Here is a 17773-nt window from a genome sequence, read left to right on the forward strand (position 1 = left end):
TGTCTACACATAAAGTGCTAGAATATTTTTCTCTATTGCTTGCTTCATATGCTCTGCTCTGATCTGTTAATTTGATGTTACTAAGTGATTGTATGGGGTTTGCATGAATGCGATGACAATTTGCGGTCAGCTCAAAAGGTGACAAGTTAATGCTGCGTGTCTCCCCTCCACGGTGTCAAAGCCCAAAAGACGCATTCAATTAATGTCAAATCACTAGTGCTTAATACCCAATTTAATTGGTACGGTTACGCAATCGTAAGAATTTTTAATTTTTTCCTTTTTTCTCTTATTCCTTCTAAGATTTGGAATCTCCCCTTAATCAAAATAAAGAATCACTAGTATTATTTTGTTTGATAACTTCATACTGCAATCACTAGTTTTGTTTGGTACAAAATCTTTGTAATCAGATCTTGTAGTGCAAGAATGCCACCTATAAAATGCAAATTATCTATTTACACATTATCATTTTGCAAATATTAGATGAATATAGGTTCATTGTAGATCATTTTTTTATGATTTAAACTGTTGCGGAAGCTTTACTCCGACAAGGCAAGTTTTTTTTATCTTCAAAAGGATTCGTGTTGTTCCAACAAGGTCCAATTTGAAATAAAGTAATTTCGTAAACGCCTTTCAATACAGGGATAATTTCACAAACCTCCTTTGAGGTTTGTACCAATTTTATTGAGCTCTTATTTGGTTTTACAAAATACACTGACCTCTCTTGTTATAATAAAATGATTATAATGACCTTCACTTAATAGATAGTATAATGAAATGAGATTAAAAAAATGAAAAAGAAATCATACCTCTTCGACTAATCCTATTTACAAGTTACAACCAACAACTATTTCCTTTCACTAATTATCACTCCGTTCTCATTCTATAACTCGCTCTCAAAATCCTACCAACCATTGCTTATAACTTCCTCCAATCATATCACAAGTGATCCCTCTAAACTCTACTATATATCCCCATTCTTCTTGTCTTCCTTTGGATTAGCTAAATTACAAGTTCAGTTGAAGGATCAAATTTAATGGTTAAAGTAAAATTTAATTTTATGGTCAAAATAAAAGGAGATAAAGAGGCTCACAATAATAATGGAACAAATAATGCAGGCGTTGGGCAAAAGAGGGAGGGGAACCAAAGTTGGTAAATTTGGTAATTTGTTTATCATCCGTCCATAATACTTTTTTTTCGATGTTAATAACTGCATTTGGATTTCATTTTATGCTTTGCAATTGTTGGTTATAGTTTTACGATAGAGGTAGAGCTTCTTCTCTATATTTAAGATGTTAACATGTTTAGGGATTTGATGGTAGGTTAGGTAATTTTGTTTTGAGATGGTGTGGGCATTGGATTTGAAGTTTGGGGTATGATTAGTTGTGAATAGTATTTTGATTTTTGGGAAAATGAATTTCTTGAAAATCTCCATAGTCATAATCATGCCTTTCCTTTTCTTAAACTTAATTAATCCCATCCACGCCTAAATCTTCTCTATGGATTTTCTTCAAAACCATAATGTGACTCACGTAGTTGGAGTTGAGCCACTTGTATGGAACCAAGTCATGGCATTCTATGTTGAAAATCATGCAAACATAAGAGTAATTGATTGTGAGTTTGACTATTCCATGATACCATATGGTAAGAATATTTTTGAAAGATGGAACGAACCTTCAAGGTTGGATGCATGCTTATGCTTTGGGAGAAGCAATTTTATGATTGTGACGATGGAATTACTTGGGTTTAGATTTGAAATTAGCTTGTTTGCTAGTACAGTGGATTTGGTGGAAATATAGAAAAAGGCATTTGGCAAAACTCTTTTTGTTTCATTTTTTTAACAAAAAAAGGTAGTTTAGGATTTTTGTGAAAAGCAATAGTCTTTTGGATCTATATTGTTACATGAATAATAAAAGCAAGGGAGGTAAATGCAATTTAATAAACTTGAGAGGAGCTCTCTGCCATTGTTAGAAATTTCAGTGGAGGTTTTCGAAATTATCCCTTCAACAAATCAGAGGTTTCAATAAATTTGAAGGTATGTAGAAATACACACAAAATTTTCTACCAAGCTTTTGGAAGAGTAAATTATAATTGCCTGCCATGTAGGAATTAGGAAAAGAGGGCAAGTACAAAGAAAGAAAAAGCGTGGTAGTTAGTTCAGCAAAAAGGCAAAGAGGAAAAAGTAGGGCAACTGCAAAGAATGAAAAAGCGTGGTTGTCAGCAGCAAAAGGGAGAGCTCAGATGTGCGCTAGTTTCGTCAGAGTGGTCAGACGATCGTGGCGACCCACCACAGAAGGCACTGCTTTCGTCATGGCAACCCCAGGAATGCACCAGCCGGGAATCGAACCCGGGTCTGTACCGTGGCAGGGTACTATTCTACCACTAGACCACTGGTGCCTTGTGGTGTACATCGCCTTTTTAATAGATGTCAAGATGACGGTGGATATCATTTTATTTTAGGGATAATTTTAGAAACCTCCCTTGAGATTTTTAATAATTTCATTTAGCTCTATCAAGGTTTTAAAAATTACACATGCCTCCCATATCATTCAAAATGACAACACTACTCTTAACTATTTTAATGAAATTTTCTTGTTTATATGCTTATACTTAGAATGACTTTTAAAATTATTTTTTTCATTCTTTATCCTTCTTATTCCTTTTTTTAATATTTTGCCAATAAAACTGTATAACTACCAATATTACCTTTAATTTTTATTGTATCCAAATGTCAAATTAGTGATTTTTTTGATGAGTTAATTTATCTGTAATCCAATGTTTTTGTTGATCTTTATTTTCTATTTTTATATTAAAATTAACAATAAATCAAAAGAAAACGACCTAAAATCACTATTAAATTATGATAATCTCACTACTTGAAAATTTCATAAATTCTGAATGAATTATTTTAACATTTTCTTTTTTATCTTATAAATCTAAATCTAGAATAAAATACCATAAAAATGTCCTATCATAATGATAAATTATTATTATATTTGTTTATCAAATAGTAGGTATGGACATGAAAAATTTGGTATCTTTTTCTTATAATTGTATTAGATAATCTTATAATTATAAAGAAAAATAAATTAAAACTCATTACACTATGAATATTCGCTTAAAAATTTAACCATGTCAATATTATTTTAAGGTTTTATTACCAAAACTATCAAATAAAGAGAGGTATTGTAATTTTTTAAATTTTGAGGGAGCTCAGTGAAATTTTTAGAAACCTCAGTGGTCAGCAAAAAGGAGAGCTCAGATGTGCGCTAGCTTCGTCCGAGTGGGCAGACGATCGTGGCGACCCAACACCACAGAAGGCACTGATTTCGTCACGGCAACCCCTGGAATGCACCAGCCGGGAATCGAACCCGGGTCTGTACCGTGGCAGGGTACTATTCTACCACTAGACCACTGGTGCCTTGTGATGTGCTTCGTCAGTTTTTATAAAATTTCAAGTTTAATGGTGGATATCATTTTATCTTATCACGCCATCATGGATGATAGCTAAATAATGAACATTATACACCCAAGTCCGAGCACTTGTTGAGTGTGGACTTAGGTCGTGAGGTGTCTTCTACTACTTTTTTTTTTTTTTTCTTAAGGCAATTAGGTATCTTTTAAAAAAGGTATAAATTATCATAATATATGATAAATGACAATTTGTATTAATGAAAGAGATATAGACTACACTAAAAATTTTGTTGCATTTGAAGGGATTTTGATGCTCTTTTATTGGTACTGGTGTAAGGGCACATTTAATGTGTGTGCAATTTAAAATATTTAAAATGAATTAATTTTGTATGATTTTGCTTTTTTTTTTTTTTACATAAATTATATTCATATTATTTTTCTAAAGAACTTTGATTTATAAGGTTACAATAATTTAATTGTTATGATACTTAAAGCGACTGTGGATAATTATTACAATACTTTAAGTAGGTATGAGTAGTTATGTTGGGAGAATTGGATTAGGTGAATAAGGTAAAAATTAGTACTCTTATCAGTATAAGAGTTTAATTAGGACCCTCGAGAACTAATTAATTATTGATTCGAAACCAAGGCCCGCAGCGGAAACCCCTATTTGGCAGCAGAAGACGCTCAAGCTCAAGCTCAAGCTCAATCTCAGTGGCATTCCTCACGCAACTTCTCGCTGACGACGTCGTACAAAAAAGTTGTACCTCAAATCAGCAGGTAAAAATGCACAGGTCAAGCATCATAAGAATAATTTACATGAATCAGTGATCATTAATCTATTTGGGGTCAAAATTCATAAACAAGACTAATTTGTTTAGCTATTCATGGAGGCGTTGTTACTGGCACTATGCTTGTTATGTTTATGAAGTGCTTGTTGAAATTCCCCTGAGAATGTTGAACCCTGTGTAACTACTGTAAACACCTTGCTTATCAAACACTTGTACCAAAATTCGTACCTGTATTAGCACCTTGTTGGATTTTACGTACAAAGGTTCAAGAAATGGTCAGTGGCTTACCTTTTCTTGAAGTTGTTGAAATGGAGCTTTCTGGTTGGGATATGTAAACGTAATTGCCAGTTTTTTGGTTCAACGTGCCATCAAAGTCGTGGGATTTTGCTGTAATGTACCATGATAATGAAACGGCACGTATTATTATATGATTAAATCAAGAACCTTGACATTATTACCGCATTTTGTAGGTTGCAGTGGAAGGAAAATGCTGCCTCAGAGGATGAAAAAGGTCATTACCGACAACCCAAAACAACTTGCTGACTTGATCGACCTTGTAAACCTGCCCTCAACGCTCAGAGAATTCACGGGTCAGTCGCAGACCTCGCGTTTGGGGTGCTTTACGCGTGTTTGGTCGTACATCAAGGAGAACAAACTCCAGGTTTGAGATTTATTGCTCAATGCCATTCCTTCGGTATTCACATTTATGTCTGGAAAATTTTTGAAACAGCATGGTTAAACAGTTATGATGCAAGGTTGAATTACGAATGGTCAGGAGAAATACTCGAGTGCCAGTAGTTTTGATATTTTGGGTGTATCTTTTCTTTTTCTTTTTTTTTAAATATTAGTTAACCTTTGCTTTTCTGTTGGTTTTCTTTAGGATCCAAATAACAAGAATCTGGTCAATTGTGATGCTAAATTGAAGCAAATTCTGTTGGGTAAAGGCCAAGTCGATCTTGCTGAACTTCCTATGCTGATTAAGCTGCATTTCCCGAAGCAGCAGAAATGATCTTCACGTTTGCAAGTCAAAGATGGCTGACACCAACTCTTGCTTTCGCATTCCTTTCTATAGATCGGATGAAAACACAAAGTTTATGTAATAGTCAGATGGTCAAGGAATTATTTCTGTTAGTGGCGAGTTGGCAGGTTATCCTTTCCATCGCTGCCTTTAGAATTTTTCTCAAATGTTGTAGTTAGTAATATGACATACATGGATATCAGCTCTACATATATTATTGGTTATTGCTGCCGTCATGAGAAAAATCCCATTACAATGATAATGAACTCTCTTTTACTCTGGTTTTTAGTTTTTAACTTTTCATTGTATGGCTATACAGAGAAAGCATTGCGTTCAGGTGTTATTTGTTTTTTCTCTCTCTAGATTCTTTGCATCAGGTGTATCATTAACTGCTTAGAGGGAAAATTTTTCCTTTTTTTTTTCTTGAAAGAAACCTCACGAGAAAAGGTCAGAAAATTTAACTGATTCAATAGTTTGACAAATTAGTCAAATTTTTCAATAATTGAACACATTAAAACATTTTCTGTAGCAAACAGTGCAAGAGAATTCTTTATGGCATGATGTGCTATTATGCCATTCGTTTTCTCTGTGGCATGAAAAGAATCCCAGAATGCATATTTGGTTGCATCTCTGCATCTGAAAGGGTTATACCTGTCACATGAGTAATGCATCTCAAAAGTTCCAGTCCCGCAACATGCTGTTGCTGTGTCTTCAAATCCTGTATTAGGGCAACAAATTCAGAAGGCATTTTGAGATAGCGTTAACAGAAACCTGAATTACATGTCCTACAAATTTCAGGCAATTAGCTGTAATGTAGACGGTCTTCTATATTTGAAACAAATAGAGTAAGGATGATGAAGAGAAGAAACAATATGGAAAACTATAAACTGCAAAATCAAGTGGGGGAGGGGGAGGTGAGTATGCTCCTGCTTAAACTTTGTACATCATTTTATTGAGTGTCTTTTCTAGCTCAAAGATTCATCCAGTGTGAAAGAAGGATTGACCAGGTAAACTTTGGATTATGATTTATGTGATGGTGTAGAAGTCTTTATTTTCTTAATGGCAGACGTTTCTTTGGATAAGCAACATATTTTAAAATGAGAGATATTTTGTTTACATTGTTGTCTTTTGAACATTAAAGATCTCATACTATCTTGGCAAAATCTACACAGGATGAACATCCTAGAGTGAGCATTATACTAATGCTTGATTTGTAATTAATTTCTGAATTTATGCCTGATGCTTTCTGGTCCTGTCTATCTTGGAGTCTACTGTATCTTTTCATATGTTAGCCTTACTATTTTAGCAAATTATAATTGTTGCAGTTGACTTTGAAAGTCTGAAACCTCCAGCAATGGAAGGGTTGGATGCGCTACTAGCTGTGAGTATACCAATGTCCTACCTAATTCTTTTTGCAAATTTCTTGGATCATTCACTGATAATTCTCCCTTTGTTATTGCATTTATGCAGAAGAAAAAGCATACACCGAAAAGTGAACTAGAACAAAATGGTGAGACTGTTATTGATCTAGCTACATATTTTGTGTTTCTTCCCTCTTTTCCTTGTTTAGAGACCTGAGTTCGTAAAGTTCATATCTGTTCTGCAATCCAGGTATTCCTCAGTTGCAGTCTTCACCATCTGCTAATTGGTTTTCTTCGTCAAAGTCTGCAAAGAAGGTGCATTGTAACAATTACTTTGTCTCTAAAGGATGAAATATTGCACTTTTTCCTATACTTTTTGCATCGATACAGTTTACACAATCCATGTTATTTAATTCTTTGCATTTTCTGTTCTCTTTATAGACTTTTATTTCTAGTGTTGGGTAAACTGTTTTACAATACTCTCTATTATGTTTCAAAGTAATGTGATGCAACGAGATGATAAACAGAATGGATTTGGGGCTGTAGAGAGGTCAGACTGGAAGATTTGATATATCTTCTGAGGACATTATCGAAGCTGCCATAGGACTCTAGTGCATGACAAGATGACGAAAAAGTTTGATATGTACCGTAGTACATCAACTAGTATGCTAGTAGGACTTGAACACTATTCCACAAAGAGCACTTCTTAATGTGCAAGAACTTGTCTCTTGATGATTAAATTTGCATCATTAACAAATGACCATTTGTTTGTAAACACACTTTACTTACTGTTTTGGGTCCTATAATGAGCTTTGCTTTTGCTTTGTGTCCTGTCAGGTGTCTCTAAGCTCTGTTACATCAATTATTGATGGATTGAAGAAGTTGTACGTCCAAAAACTGAAGCCATTGGAAGCAACATATCGTTTCAATGATTTTGTTTCCCCTTTGTTGGTGAGTCATGCATCTGCTTTGTTCTTCACTTGAGGGATTGGATATGGTTGTGATTCCATTGTCTTAATTAACTGAAATCATAGTTGACTGGATTGTTCCTTTCCCTAGACAAATAGCGATTTTGATGCTAAGCCCATGGTGATGGTTTTTGGGTCAATACTTAACTGGGAAAACAACATTCATTAAACATCTGCTCAAAACGAGTTATCCAGGTATTTAGACCTTCATGCGGAGTCTGCGTATCTACTCTAACATCTCCTCAGAAGATAGGACCTTTCTGATCATTTTATGCGTTATTTTCACAGGTGCTCTCATTGGACCAGAGAAATATCACAATTGTACAGAGAAATATCACAATTATGTTTATTTCTTGTTTGCTAACAGGTTCAGAGGGAGTTCCATCTGCCAGCGGGGGATTTTCCGAAGGTTGAACACTTTCGGGAGGCCCGAGTGGATATAGCATTGATAAGTTCGAGAAATTGAAGCCTAAAATGATACTCCCTCCGTCCCACTTTGATAGTCCTGATTTTTTTTTCACATAGTTTAAGAAAAAGTAGTTAACTTTGTTGGAACAATCAATTTAGGTAGCTATTTTTCTAAAATACCCTCATATTAATTAGAGTACAACTTTATGGGAACTTGAATTGATGATAAAAAAAGAATCAACTCTCATTAAATGGGGTAGGTTTATAGTAACAACAACCTACATTGAATAAAGATATTTTAGGAAAATTAAAATACAATTACATTCTTCAATTGGAAAGTGGACTACAATTTGGGACATATGAAAAAGAAAAACAGGACTATCAAAGTGGGACGGAGGGAGTACAATCTGTTGATGATATGCTTGGATACGATATCCCAGAACTTCTTAAGAATTTCCGGAATCCATATGATTGATATGCATATATCTGCTATCAAATAACAGCAGCTTTTTTTGGGTAAGAGAAATCAGAAGAATATTGCTGATGATTGGCCGCCCATACGTTCAACTTCTTCTGACGGCATGATTTATGCGGAAAACTAGGACGCTGTACACTTCGAATAGGCGAGCTAGTGTGAAATTTGCAGTGACATGAATAATTATTCAGATCGTATTGTCTTTTGATTTTCTTGGCATTCTTACAAAAATAATATATAATTCCATTTACAAAACTAATATAGTTCCTACCCAGATACTGTTACTAAACTCAGCGTTTTCAAGTACATTTCCTTTTTCTCAGATACATGGCGTAAAAGGAAACAAGAGAAATCTTAACAAAGACACAAAATTTACCAAGATTTGCCTTCTCATAATTGATGGTATTCCACTCTTCCACTGCGTAAGCGTAAGAACATACCAAAAAATATTGCTTCTCAATATTTTGTATTGAGAACATACCAAAAGATGGCTGGAGTCCGAATATGTTGTATATGTAAACGATATCATACCAAATTTACGTTATTACCGTTTCCGCCCCATTCAATAGATATTCACCTTCTCTGTGGTCACCAAATATGTCGTTTCTTAGATCGACAAAAACCCTTTTGCATCCAAAGAAGGCCTTGAAGGATCTGATGGCCAACGTTGGAGCCAAAATATACCAATTTATGATGGCTTGCAACTTAGGTAAAATTTTCAAAATCGACAGAACCTCTAATCCTCATCTTTGTGGCGAGCCCACCCCTCGTGTTTCCGTCTCTTCTCCTAGCGAAAGTGATCATGCTGATCATACACCGGCTGCAATTCATTCACCAAAGAGTGTACCACCAGTTTTCTGTCCACTTCCCATTCAATACTCAACAGATTCTAGTGGTGCCGGCGACACCGAAGACGAGGAGCAGGAGGAGGAGGAGGAGAAAGAGAGTCATGTGTTGGACTATATTGTAACGTTTCCTGACTCCGACTCCGACTCTGGTGCTGATGAATTATCGAAGGTGCCTGAAGGGTGCTTGTGTCCTGATCAAGAATATACCGTAACATATCCTGACAGTACCGACTCTGAGTCTGAGTCTGAGTCTGAATCTGATGCGGAGGAAGAGCAAGTGTTTGTCCATAAAGATCACTGCTTGAATTCTGACGATGGTGATGACCAATTTCACGTTGTGACGCCTCATCAAGAGGAGGACATGTATGCTCATCAACACTGTGGGTTCCAATGTCATCATCACGATGAAGGTTATGGGTACCAATATTATGGCTGGACAGGCTTTTACTATGTTAGACAACCTCCATTCTGATATACTACAATCTTCTTCCATTACTGACCCCCGATTTGATAACATTTTATATTTTTGTTTCGGGATTTTATTGCGTTCTTGTCATCAGGTTCAGGATTGCTTGTTTGATTGAGCTACTTCATTGATTTGAAGCGTGTACTTGTGGTTTATGTCTACACATAAAGTGCTAGAATATTTTTCTCTATTGCTTGCTTCATATGCTCTGCTCTGATCTGTTAATTTGATGTTACTAAGTGATTGTATGGGGTTTGCATGAATGCGATGACAATTTGCGGTCAGCTCTCTTCCTTCCACAGTGTCAAAACCCAAAAGATACATTCAATTTAATGTCAAATCACTTCTAAACATTATACACAGTCAAAGGCCTCACTATAGATGCTGAAGACTCTTGCTGCACCTGAAAATATGGCGAATTTGAACGTGAAAATCTAAAATAACTTGGGTTTTGATAGTGAATGAGCATGTACTGAAACTGCATATACTATAACGTATCACGAAAATCAGAGAACAAAACAAGCCATTGAACTCCTACCAAATTCTTTTGGATTTTGAATGATTTCTGAAAAAATTCCATATGGGTTGGAAAACACCGTATCAATTTGACCCTTTTTTCTTCTAATCTTTTTTTTTTTTCATTAAATAATGAAGAGATCCTAAACCTTACACAGGGAAAGAGGAAGGTGGAGGATTTGTGACTGAAGCCTCATGATTTACCTAATTACTAATATCCTTGGTGATCCTTTAGACCTTGACATCTATTTGTTAACAATGTAGTAACAACAGAAATTTTAAAAATTCACCGAATAATATGTGTTAGCTTTAAAAAGATGGTGTACCAATTTACCTATATCTAAGAGACTGGAGCAAAACTACTACGCAAAATTTTCTCCTGTGCTAAACTACTCCAGAACTTAACTGAGTAAATTTACCATTTTCCTATAAATAGTCGAAAACTAGGCATTTTTGCTCGAGCGTGCCGGCAAATCATCCATCTCTTTTCTAATAATTTCAAGAAGACCTTTGAGATTTGAGATTCTTTGGATTGCATTTTTTAGAATGTTTTTGGTACACTTTAAAATGTGATATTGTGTTATAGTATTTTTTAAAATGTGATGTATGTAAAATAAAAAAATAATTTAAAAAAAAAAAAAGATTTAACAAAAAAATTCCTAAAAAGTAGCAATCTAATCGACGCAACACAATTGAGTTTGTTTGGATAAGAGTTTATTTGGATGATTTATTTGAGATATTTACTGTAGCACTTTTTGTGTTATGATGTATGTGAGATAAAAAGGTGATTGGAAAGATAAGAAGGTGATTGGAATTTGTGAAAACAAATTTTACAAACCAAATTATCTTTGTCTAAACAAACTCAATGGGACGTGCTAAAATTGGCGCCAGCCCACATTTACATCGGTGGTACGCTTATGAACTTTGTAACGCCTTTGGCCCAATCACGTCACCACAAGTTACAAGCTTCTCGATGCTTCTAATCCAACCTCTTGCTAGAACTCCAACAACTGGACGTTTCTACCCCCGTGAATCGTATCAACCATTCGAAAATTCCCCAAGGCAAGATAGGATTTTTTTTCCCTTTTTTTTAAAAAAAATTTTACTCTGTTGATTATTCCTTTTAATTCCCAGTATGCCTACTGAAAGAGTATATATTAACTTTAGTCCAACTAGTTACAACTTGGTACATGGTATCATATTATCACTCACATTTTTTATTAGAGAGGATCGACAATAATTTTTTATTTTCTCATTTAATGATCCAAACCCGTTACCTCTATTCAATAAAGAATTTTATCAATTAGATTGCATTTTATTATTTATATACTCTTAAGAGAGTACGAATATTTCTTACAAAAAAAAGAATATAAATATAACTATTTTAATGAATATTTTTCACGAAATCTCAAGTATACTCTCTTTTTCTTTTTTTCTTCAATTTTAGTGAGGAGAATCTTAAGAATTATTTAACGTGTTTTACTTACAGGAGTATTTGGTTTTGTAAAAGATTTTACCACATAATAATCACACAATATTTCAAAAAAAAAAAAATTCAAGTGCAATAGAAATGAGGTTATTTTTGTCATTCAATAATAACTTCCTTCTCTCCAACCTTCCATCCTAACCTTTTCTTTCTCCCCAAGCACGCCTCTTCTCCTTGCTTTTCTATCCCTGTTTTCTCAAGGCCTTCTCCATCATCTTCCTCCTTACAGCTTTAGCCTTTTATAATCTTAACTATTTCATCCCGAATTTTGCCCGAGAATCCCAACTTTCAGTCATGTTGGTGAGTAGAATTGCAGCTCGTTCATCTCGAACCATGGTGACTCAGTGCCGCAACTCGTTGCTTCCCTTGGCTCGCCAAGAGCAACCATTTATCCCCATTCTCTCCAGTCAATACCACTCCCTTGTCGAACCCCGAAATAAGGTCTTCTTCTGATCCAATTTTGACATTGGTTTACGTTTTTACGGGTTTTAGTGAAAAGGGTTTTGCTAGGGTTTAAGCGGTTATGTTAGTTAATTTGACCATTTGTTATTCTCTTTCCTGATGTTTGACTCTCTCAATTGTTTTGGATGATTTATTTGATCTTTTATATGTCTTGCTGTTGTTTCTTTTGTTAAAGATTAAATTTTTATGATTCGTTTGAATATAGATAGGATTTTTCAGTTCTTTTGTTGTAAATGTTCAATTTTTGAGATTCGTAATGTTCTTGTTTTGTTTAGTTTGGAATTTTTTTAGTGTAATTGTTTGACTTGTTTATTGTTTTTCAACCTTTGCTTAGATTAAACTCTCCCTGAAAATGTAAGCTTTTAAGTTACCAAAGTTTGGCAATCACTTTTGCAGTGACGTTGTCTTGTTCTGGTAAATTCATGCACTAATCAACAGTTGTTCTTAATTATCTATTGGTGTAAAACTGTTACCTGGAGTTTTGTTACTTGATTATACTTTTTTGGTTGAAGTCTAATAATTGGTTTAAATTGGATGAATTCCACTTAGAAGGGTTCTATTTTGTGTTTTTTAAGTAGGGAGTTTATTACGAGAAAAAAGCAATAATGCAGCTTATTTTCTTGCTCCAGGTGGTTTCAGGACAAGTGGCTTTATTACATCGCTCCTTTCTGAATGGATCTCCATTTCAACTGTTTGGTTTTTCATCATCTGCTTCCCCGCAACATAATGAGAAGGATACAGCACAACCCGGAGCAGAAAATGGAAGTGATGCTGCTGCTGCAGGAACAAGTACAGAAACAGAAGTTCATGATAAAACTGAAGCATCAGCTTCTACGGATTCTCAAGTTAAGGACGAAAAAGATGTATCAGGTTCTAATGTGGAGCCTAACTCTATCACATCACAATCTGTCAAAAGAAGGAGAAGAAAAACTAAATGGTTTTCATTTTCTAATTCAGATTCAGATTCAGAGGGTGATCTCTCGCGGGATGACCTCGTGAAACTTGTGGCGGAGAAGGAAGAACAATTGAAGATCAAGCACGAAGAGTTGCAGAAATTGCAAGATAAAGCTCTTCGTACTTATGCTGACATGCAAAATTCCATGGATAGGACAAAACGTGATGCAGAAAACCTGAAAAAATTTGCCGTTCAGGTTTATAACAACGATATTTAGTTTATCTCACATGCATCAGTGTTATCTTATGCACAGCAAACCTGTTTCAAATCCCCCCCCCCCCCCTCCCCAAAAAAAAAAAAACACCCTTTCTTATGTATGCTGAAAAATTATGTCAAAACATCCTGTATGACTAGCCATAGCACATTAATTTTTAGCTCCACTCAGATGGATCGCTTTTCTGCAAAAAAACAAATAATAATGCAAGACTAGGAAGTCCCAAAAAAATTCTTCAAGCTGGGAAACCAGCCAAGCTGTGTAGACATTGTGTAGAATTCTTGAAGTACAGTTTTTGTATGTAGAAGTACTGATTCTGTTTATTTGGGTATTGTCATAGGATTTTGCCAAGAACTTATTGGACGTTGCGGATAATCTTAGTAGGGCTTCTTTGGCTGTGAAAGACAATTTCTTGAAGATTGATGCATCCAAAGATGCTGTTGGAGCTGTGCCACTTCTAAAAACACTTCTGCAAGGTGTTGAAATGACTGAAAAACAGCTGGCTGAGGTCTGATTTTCTTGCCCTAAGCAATGTACATGTAGTTTCCCTCTTACGTCACCATAGTATGTTATGGATTGGAGTAGTGAATGATTACCATATCACATGGTCTATAGAGTGTTAACCTCATTGCCTTATCAGTTAAAAATATATCGATTAATTATCACTTTCAGGTATTCAAAAAATATGGATTGCAAAAATATGATCCGGTAGATGAAGAATTTGATCCACATAGGCATAATGCCGTTTTTCAAGTACCAGATCCTTCCAAGCCTCCCAACACTGTTGCAGTTGTTTTGAAGGTAACTTTTATATATCAATTTTGCCCCTTCCATGAATTTAATATGGTTTCATGAACTGCAGGAGGGGAAGTTTGACAATTTTGGTCTGATTTGAAGAATTCTCAATTTAGATATAGATATGAATGTTCGTTTAGACAGATGAACAAGTTATTGTCATATGGTGCCTGACATCATGAGTGCATTTAACCCTCTACATATTTGTTTCGTTTTGGAAATTTATTTTGGTCAATTAGTATTACAGCAGCTATTATTATTAGACTAGGAAGCAGAAGTATCATTGGAGTGATGTTTACTTCCGTAGGTTCCCGTTTTATCTTAACTACTTATGTCGCACGCTTCCTGAAGGAGTGAAGGATGTTATATCTGTATTTGATCGTGCAGGCCGGATACAAGTTACATGACCGGGTCATTCGGCCAGCAGAAGTTGGTGTGACACGGGCTGTGGAAAACGATGCAGAACAAAGCTCCGAAACCTGATCAAAATGTATAGCTTACTGCATGCATAGTCCTTGAGCTTGTCTGAAGAAGATCAATGCCATGGGGTTCCAGTCCTATAAGCTCAATCTAATCTTTTCCATTTTAGGGGATAGATCGTAATTTCTTTCCTGTTTTCAGCTTTCATTTATTGTGACGTTGCAGAGATGGCGCCACTAGGAGCAGCAGTGTCTAAATCTTAAGCTCTGTGACGGGATTTTTTTTTTTTCGGAAGTTTTGTAACAGGAATTTTGATTAGAGGGATAAACATTTTTGCTCCTAGTTGCTTTTTCCCGTCAACTCGATGGATCGTTGATGGCGGAGCTATTTATCGGCGAGCAAACTTTGCCTGGGCAATGGGTACTGAGGGTTCAAATTCAACACTGGCAAGTATCTTTAATTCAATGATTACTATTAAGGTAACTTCTGATATATCAATAGTCTGAGTCAAACAAATACACGAGGAGGGAACTCACAATGGTAAACGGGACAGCGGGATTAGCATCAGGGTTCGCTCGAAGTCCCTCTGAAATCGTTGTCGCCGACAAAGGTTGTCACGGCTAAAAAGTGGGGGAAAAAAATTAGAAAGACAATATAAATCCGTTGGCCCGTATGCTTAATTAGCCGAGACAGGGCATTGCCCGAGTCAGTCTAGGACTAGGCGGTGATATTGATTTCTGACCCATGAGGACTCCGCCTAGTGGTGCACAAAGCACATCCATGGATGTTTGGAAACAAGGGGTGTAGAAAACTTAGAGATATTTACTGCTGATTTTCCCTGAAACCGACCCAGCAGTACACATGCCAAACATGGAGCTTAATAGCAGAAGGTTTAAGTGGAGCATAATTACAAGAGGGAGGGGCTTCGAGGTGATGCATACTCTCTCTCAGTTCATAGTCCTCAATGCAAGTGAAATTAACTTTCGAAAAAGGCCATCTAAAGTGCTCAGATCTTCTCATACAGTAAACTGCTCTCCCAATTACTCCGTCATAATGGCTTCTTTAAGTCAAAGCTGCAAATCCAAATTCTCAAAATATGCGTGGTCCTCACCAGGTTCCTGCATCAGAGAAGGGGAGATCACGATGAAAGTCATAGCAGCTACCTCTGGAAAGTGATCAATCTCGAAAGGCGCGTTATTAGGGACTGATATCAGTCTTGACATGTTTTTTCTACCATTCAGCAGTGTCAAATGTATACCTTTTACACAAAATGATACTCTCCACTATTATAGAATCAGGTCTAAATTCTACCGTAGAGAATACGCGTTCTTGTACTAAATTTTTACTTCCTTCTTGATCATTTTGCCCCTCATGTGCGAGGATACTTGGGTCTCATAAGGCAGTTATTCAAGTATATGGTAATGCTGATATACAAGTCCTTCATCAAATGCAAATGTAGGAAAATGCAGCTTCTTCTGTCTTCAGTTGACAGAATACAGACAGACAGACAATGATCTAAATGTATGGAGGGTCAACAAAATCTGTAACAGAGACCTGAGGGTTATGAGCTAAGAAACAAAACAGAAAGCAGATTTTAAAATGAGTCACCTTCATTTCTTCCACGAAATTATCATTAAAGTGCGGCTTCTCAAAGGGCATATCAATAGTCATTATCACATCTGCTCTAGATTGGTTCTTTTCAATTCTTGCAGCATCATCGTCCAGCCTTTCGACAGCTTCTTTCTTCTTTTCTTCGAACGCAATAACCTAAAAGGTTAAAGGTCACAGAATATGGATCAATGTAGATAGTAATAGGCCTAAATTCTGCTCTCCTTTCCAAGTTTTTTTTGGTTCACATCAAATTCTTCTTGCACTGCTTTGCCTCGCAATTTTCCTCGCTTATAAGCATCAACATCTTCAATGAGATGTCAATCACAAGCTCAAAACTTTTTCAAAACGATCAGGTGAGGAGACATTAATTTGATGAAGGGGAAAAGAAAAAAAAACTGAAGAAATGATTTCCTGTTTTCGCACGTTGAAAACTTGCACCAAGAGACTTTTCTTTTTCCCATCTCTCCTTCTGGCTGGGCTTTTGGTTTCCCTTGTCCCCTAGGTTAAACTAAGCGATTCCGAAGTAACAGAGAGTTAAGAGACGGTATAATAATCCCATTTCAAAACCATGCCTAACCATCAGAAGGCCAGAACCACTAGAAACATTGATCAACCCAGAGAAAAGAAGGAAATAAGCTTCAAAACATAAAAAATAAGAAGTAAAGAGGGTGAGAAATGGGCCATACCGGGGTGTAGCGGAACTTGCGCTTAGAGGGCTCCGACGACTCACCGGAGCTGTTTAGCGGGGTCCAGCGGCAGAGGAGGAGGCTAGGTGCGTCCTGCTCCTGGTGCTGGTGGCCACGCTTGCCGGAGACGGCATTGTCCTTGTTGGGCTCTGAAGGAACCCACTTCCTCTTCCATTTTCGGACAGGGCCGGTGAAGACTGGAGCAGATGGAGCTGGGCCTAATCCGTATCTGGAATAAAACCGGCTGAGCCGCTGCCCAGTTCCTTCCATTGGAAAAGCTCTATGATTTTTCAGTTTTTGTTTTTTTGTTTGGTTGGGTCTGTTTTCTCTTTCTTTGCGACTGCGATTGATGAACAGAGGAGGATGAGAGATGTTTTTTAGGTTCTCTTTCTATGGGTGGCTGGTGATCGCGGCGGAGTAAGCAAGCAAAGCCTGCAAAGGTTCCATTTCACCAGTTTTCAGACTTCAGTCTTGAAAAGATCTTTAAAAAAATACAAAAACGAAAAACGAAAAGCGACGTCGTATATCAGTACGGAAATAATGATCTGCATTGCAGCTTGCCCCGTTAGCGGGGGCCACCTGGTACCGTTTTGCTATTCCACCCTCCAGTTGTCCTGTCCACTTGTCCTCCCTTCCAATGGCAGTGTTGCAACTTCGCATGCAGGTAGGGACTACTGACTGCTGACTAGGGAGGATGTTTGGTTTCGTACGTTAACGAGGTTGAAGTTACTGGGGCATAGGGCTATTAAATAAAACGAGCAACTTGAAAACTCAGTTTAGTTGGACTTGATAAACCTCGAATCAGGCTCATTAATTTTCGTAAATCAATCAAATTTGAATTAAAAATTTATTCGATTAATTAATGATTCGCGTAAGTTCGAA

At 36.4% G+C, this 17773-nt stretch overlaps 4 protein-coding genes and 2 non-coding genes across 8 annotated transcripts; 3 read left to right on the plus strand and 3 right to left on the minus strand.

The window, feature by feature from the left end:
* Positions 1 to 2323: 2323 nt before the first annotated feature.
* TRNAG-GCC lies at positions 2324 to 2394 on the minus strand. Its single transcript has one exon. It is a non-coding gene; the product is annotated as a tRNA-Gly (tRNA).
* A 953-nt stretch (positions 2395 to 3347) lies between these two features.
* Positions 3348 to 3418, minus strand: TRNAG-GCC. Its single transcript has one exon. It is a non-coding gene; the product is annotated as a tRNA-Gly (tRNA).
* A 566-nt stretch (positions 3419 to 3984) lies between these two features.
* LOC113770578 (upstream activation factor subunit UAF30) lies at positions 3985 to 5516 on the plus strand. Its single transcript, XM_027315084.1, has 3 exons — positions 3985 to 4191; positions 4673 to 4863; positions 5083 to 5516. Exons 2-3 carry the CDS (start codon positions 4690 to 4692, stop codon positions 5209 to 5211), a joined length of 303 nt encoding a protein of 100 aa, XP_027170885.1. The 5' UTR covers positions 3985 to 4191; positions 4673 to 4689; the 3' UTR covers positions 5212 to 5516.
* Positions 5517 to 6546: 1030 nt separating this feature from the next.
* Positions 6547 to 7897, plus strand: LOC113770577 (EH domain-containing protein 1-like). Its single transcript, XM_027315083.1, has 6 exons — positions 6547 to 6601; positions 6691 to 6730; positions 6832 to 6896; positions 7419 to 7532; positions 7641 to 7744; positions 7838 to 7897. The coding sequence occupies exons 1-5, from the start codon at positions 6575 to 6577 to the stop codon at positions 7716 to 7718; spliced, it is 324 nt and encodes a 107-aa protein (XP_027170884.1). The 5' UTR covers positions 6547 to 6574; the 3' UTR covers positions 7719 to 7744; positions 7838 to 7897.
* Positions 7898 to 11905: 4008 nt separating this feature from the next.
* LOC113770366 (grpE protein homolog 2, mitochondrial-like) lies at positions 11906 to 14997 on the plus strand. Of its 3 annotated transcripts, none has more exons than XM_027314797.1 (6): positions 11906 to 12189; positions 12840 to 13080; positions 13162 to 13361; positions 13720 to 13887; positions 14052 to 14180; positions 14562 to 14997. In XM_027314797.1, exons 1-6 carry the CDS (start codon positions 12043 to 12045, stop codon positions 14655 to 14657), a joined length of 981 nt encoding a protein of 326 aa, XP_027170598.1. In that variant the 5' UTR covers positions 11906 to 12042; the 3' UTR covers positions 14658 to 14997. The 3 variants fall into 3 exon arrangements, with proteins under 3 accessions (XP_027170598.1, XP_027170599.1, XP_027170597.1); XM_027314798.1 differs by having other exon boundaries at positions 13168 to 13361; XM_027314796.1 differs by having other exon boundaries at positions 12840 to 13361.
* Positions 14998 to 15398: 401 nt separating this feature from the next.
* On the minus strand, positions 15399 to 17337 carry LOC113771070. Its single transcript, XM_027315694.1, has 3 exons — positions 16892 to 17337; positions 16203 to 16361; positions 15399 to 15712 (listed from the first exon to the last, which is right to left on the minus strand). The coding sequence occupies exons 1-3, from the start codon at positions 17159 to 17161 to the stop codon at positions 15662 to 15664; spliced, it is 480 nt and encodes a 159-aa protein (XP_027171495.1). The 5' UTR covers positions 17162 to 17337; the 3' UTR covers positions 15399 to 15661.
* Positions 17338 to 17773: the final 436 nt, after the last annotated feature.

This window comes from Coffea eugenioides, chromosome 5, assembly GCF_003713205.1.
Source record: "Coffea eugenioides isolate CCC68of chromosome 5, Ceug_1.0, whole genome shotgun sequence".
Taxonomy (NCBI): domain Eukaryota; kingdom Viridiplantae; phylum Streptophyta; class Magnoliopsida; order Gentianales; family Rubiaceae; genus Coffea; species Coffea eugenioides.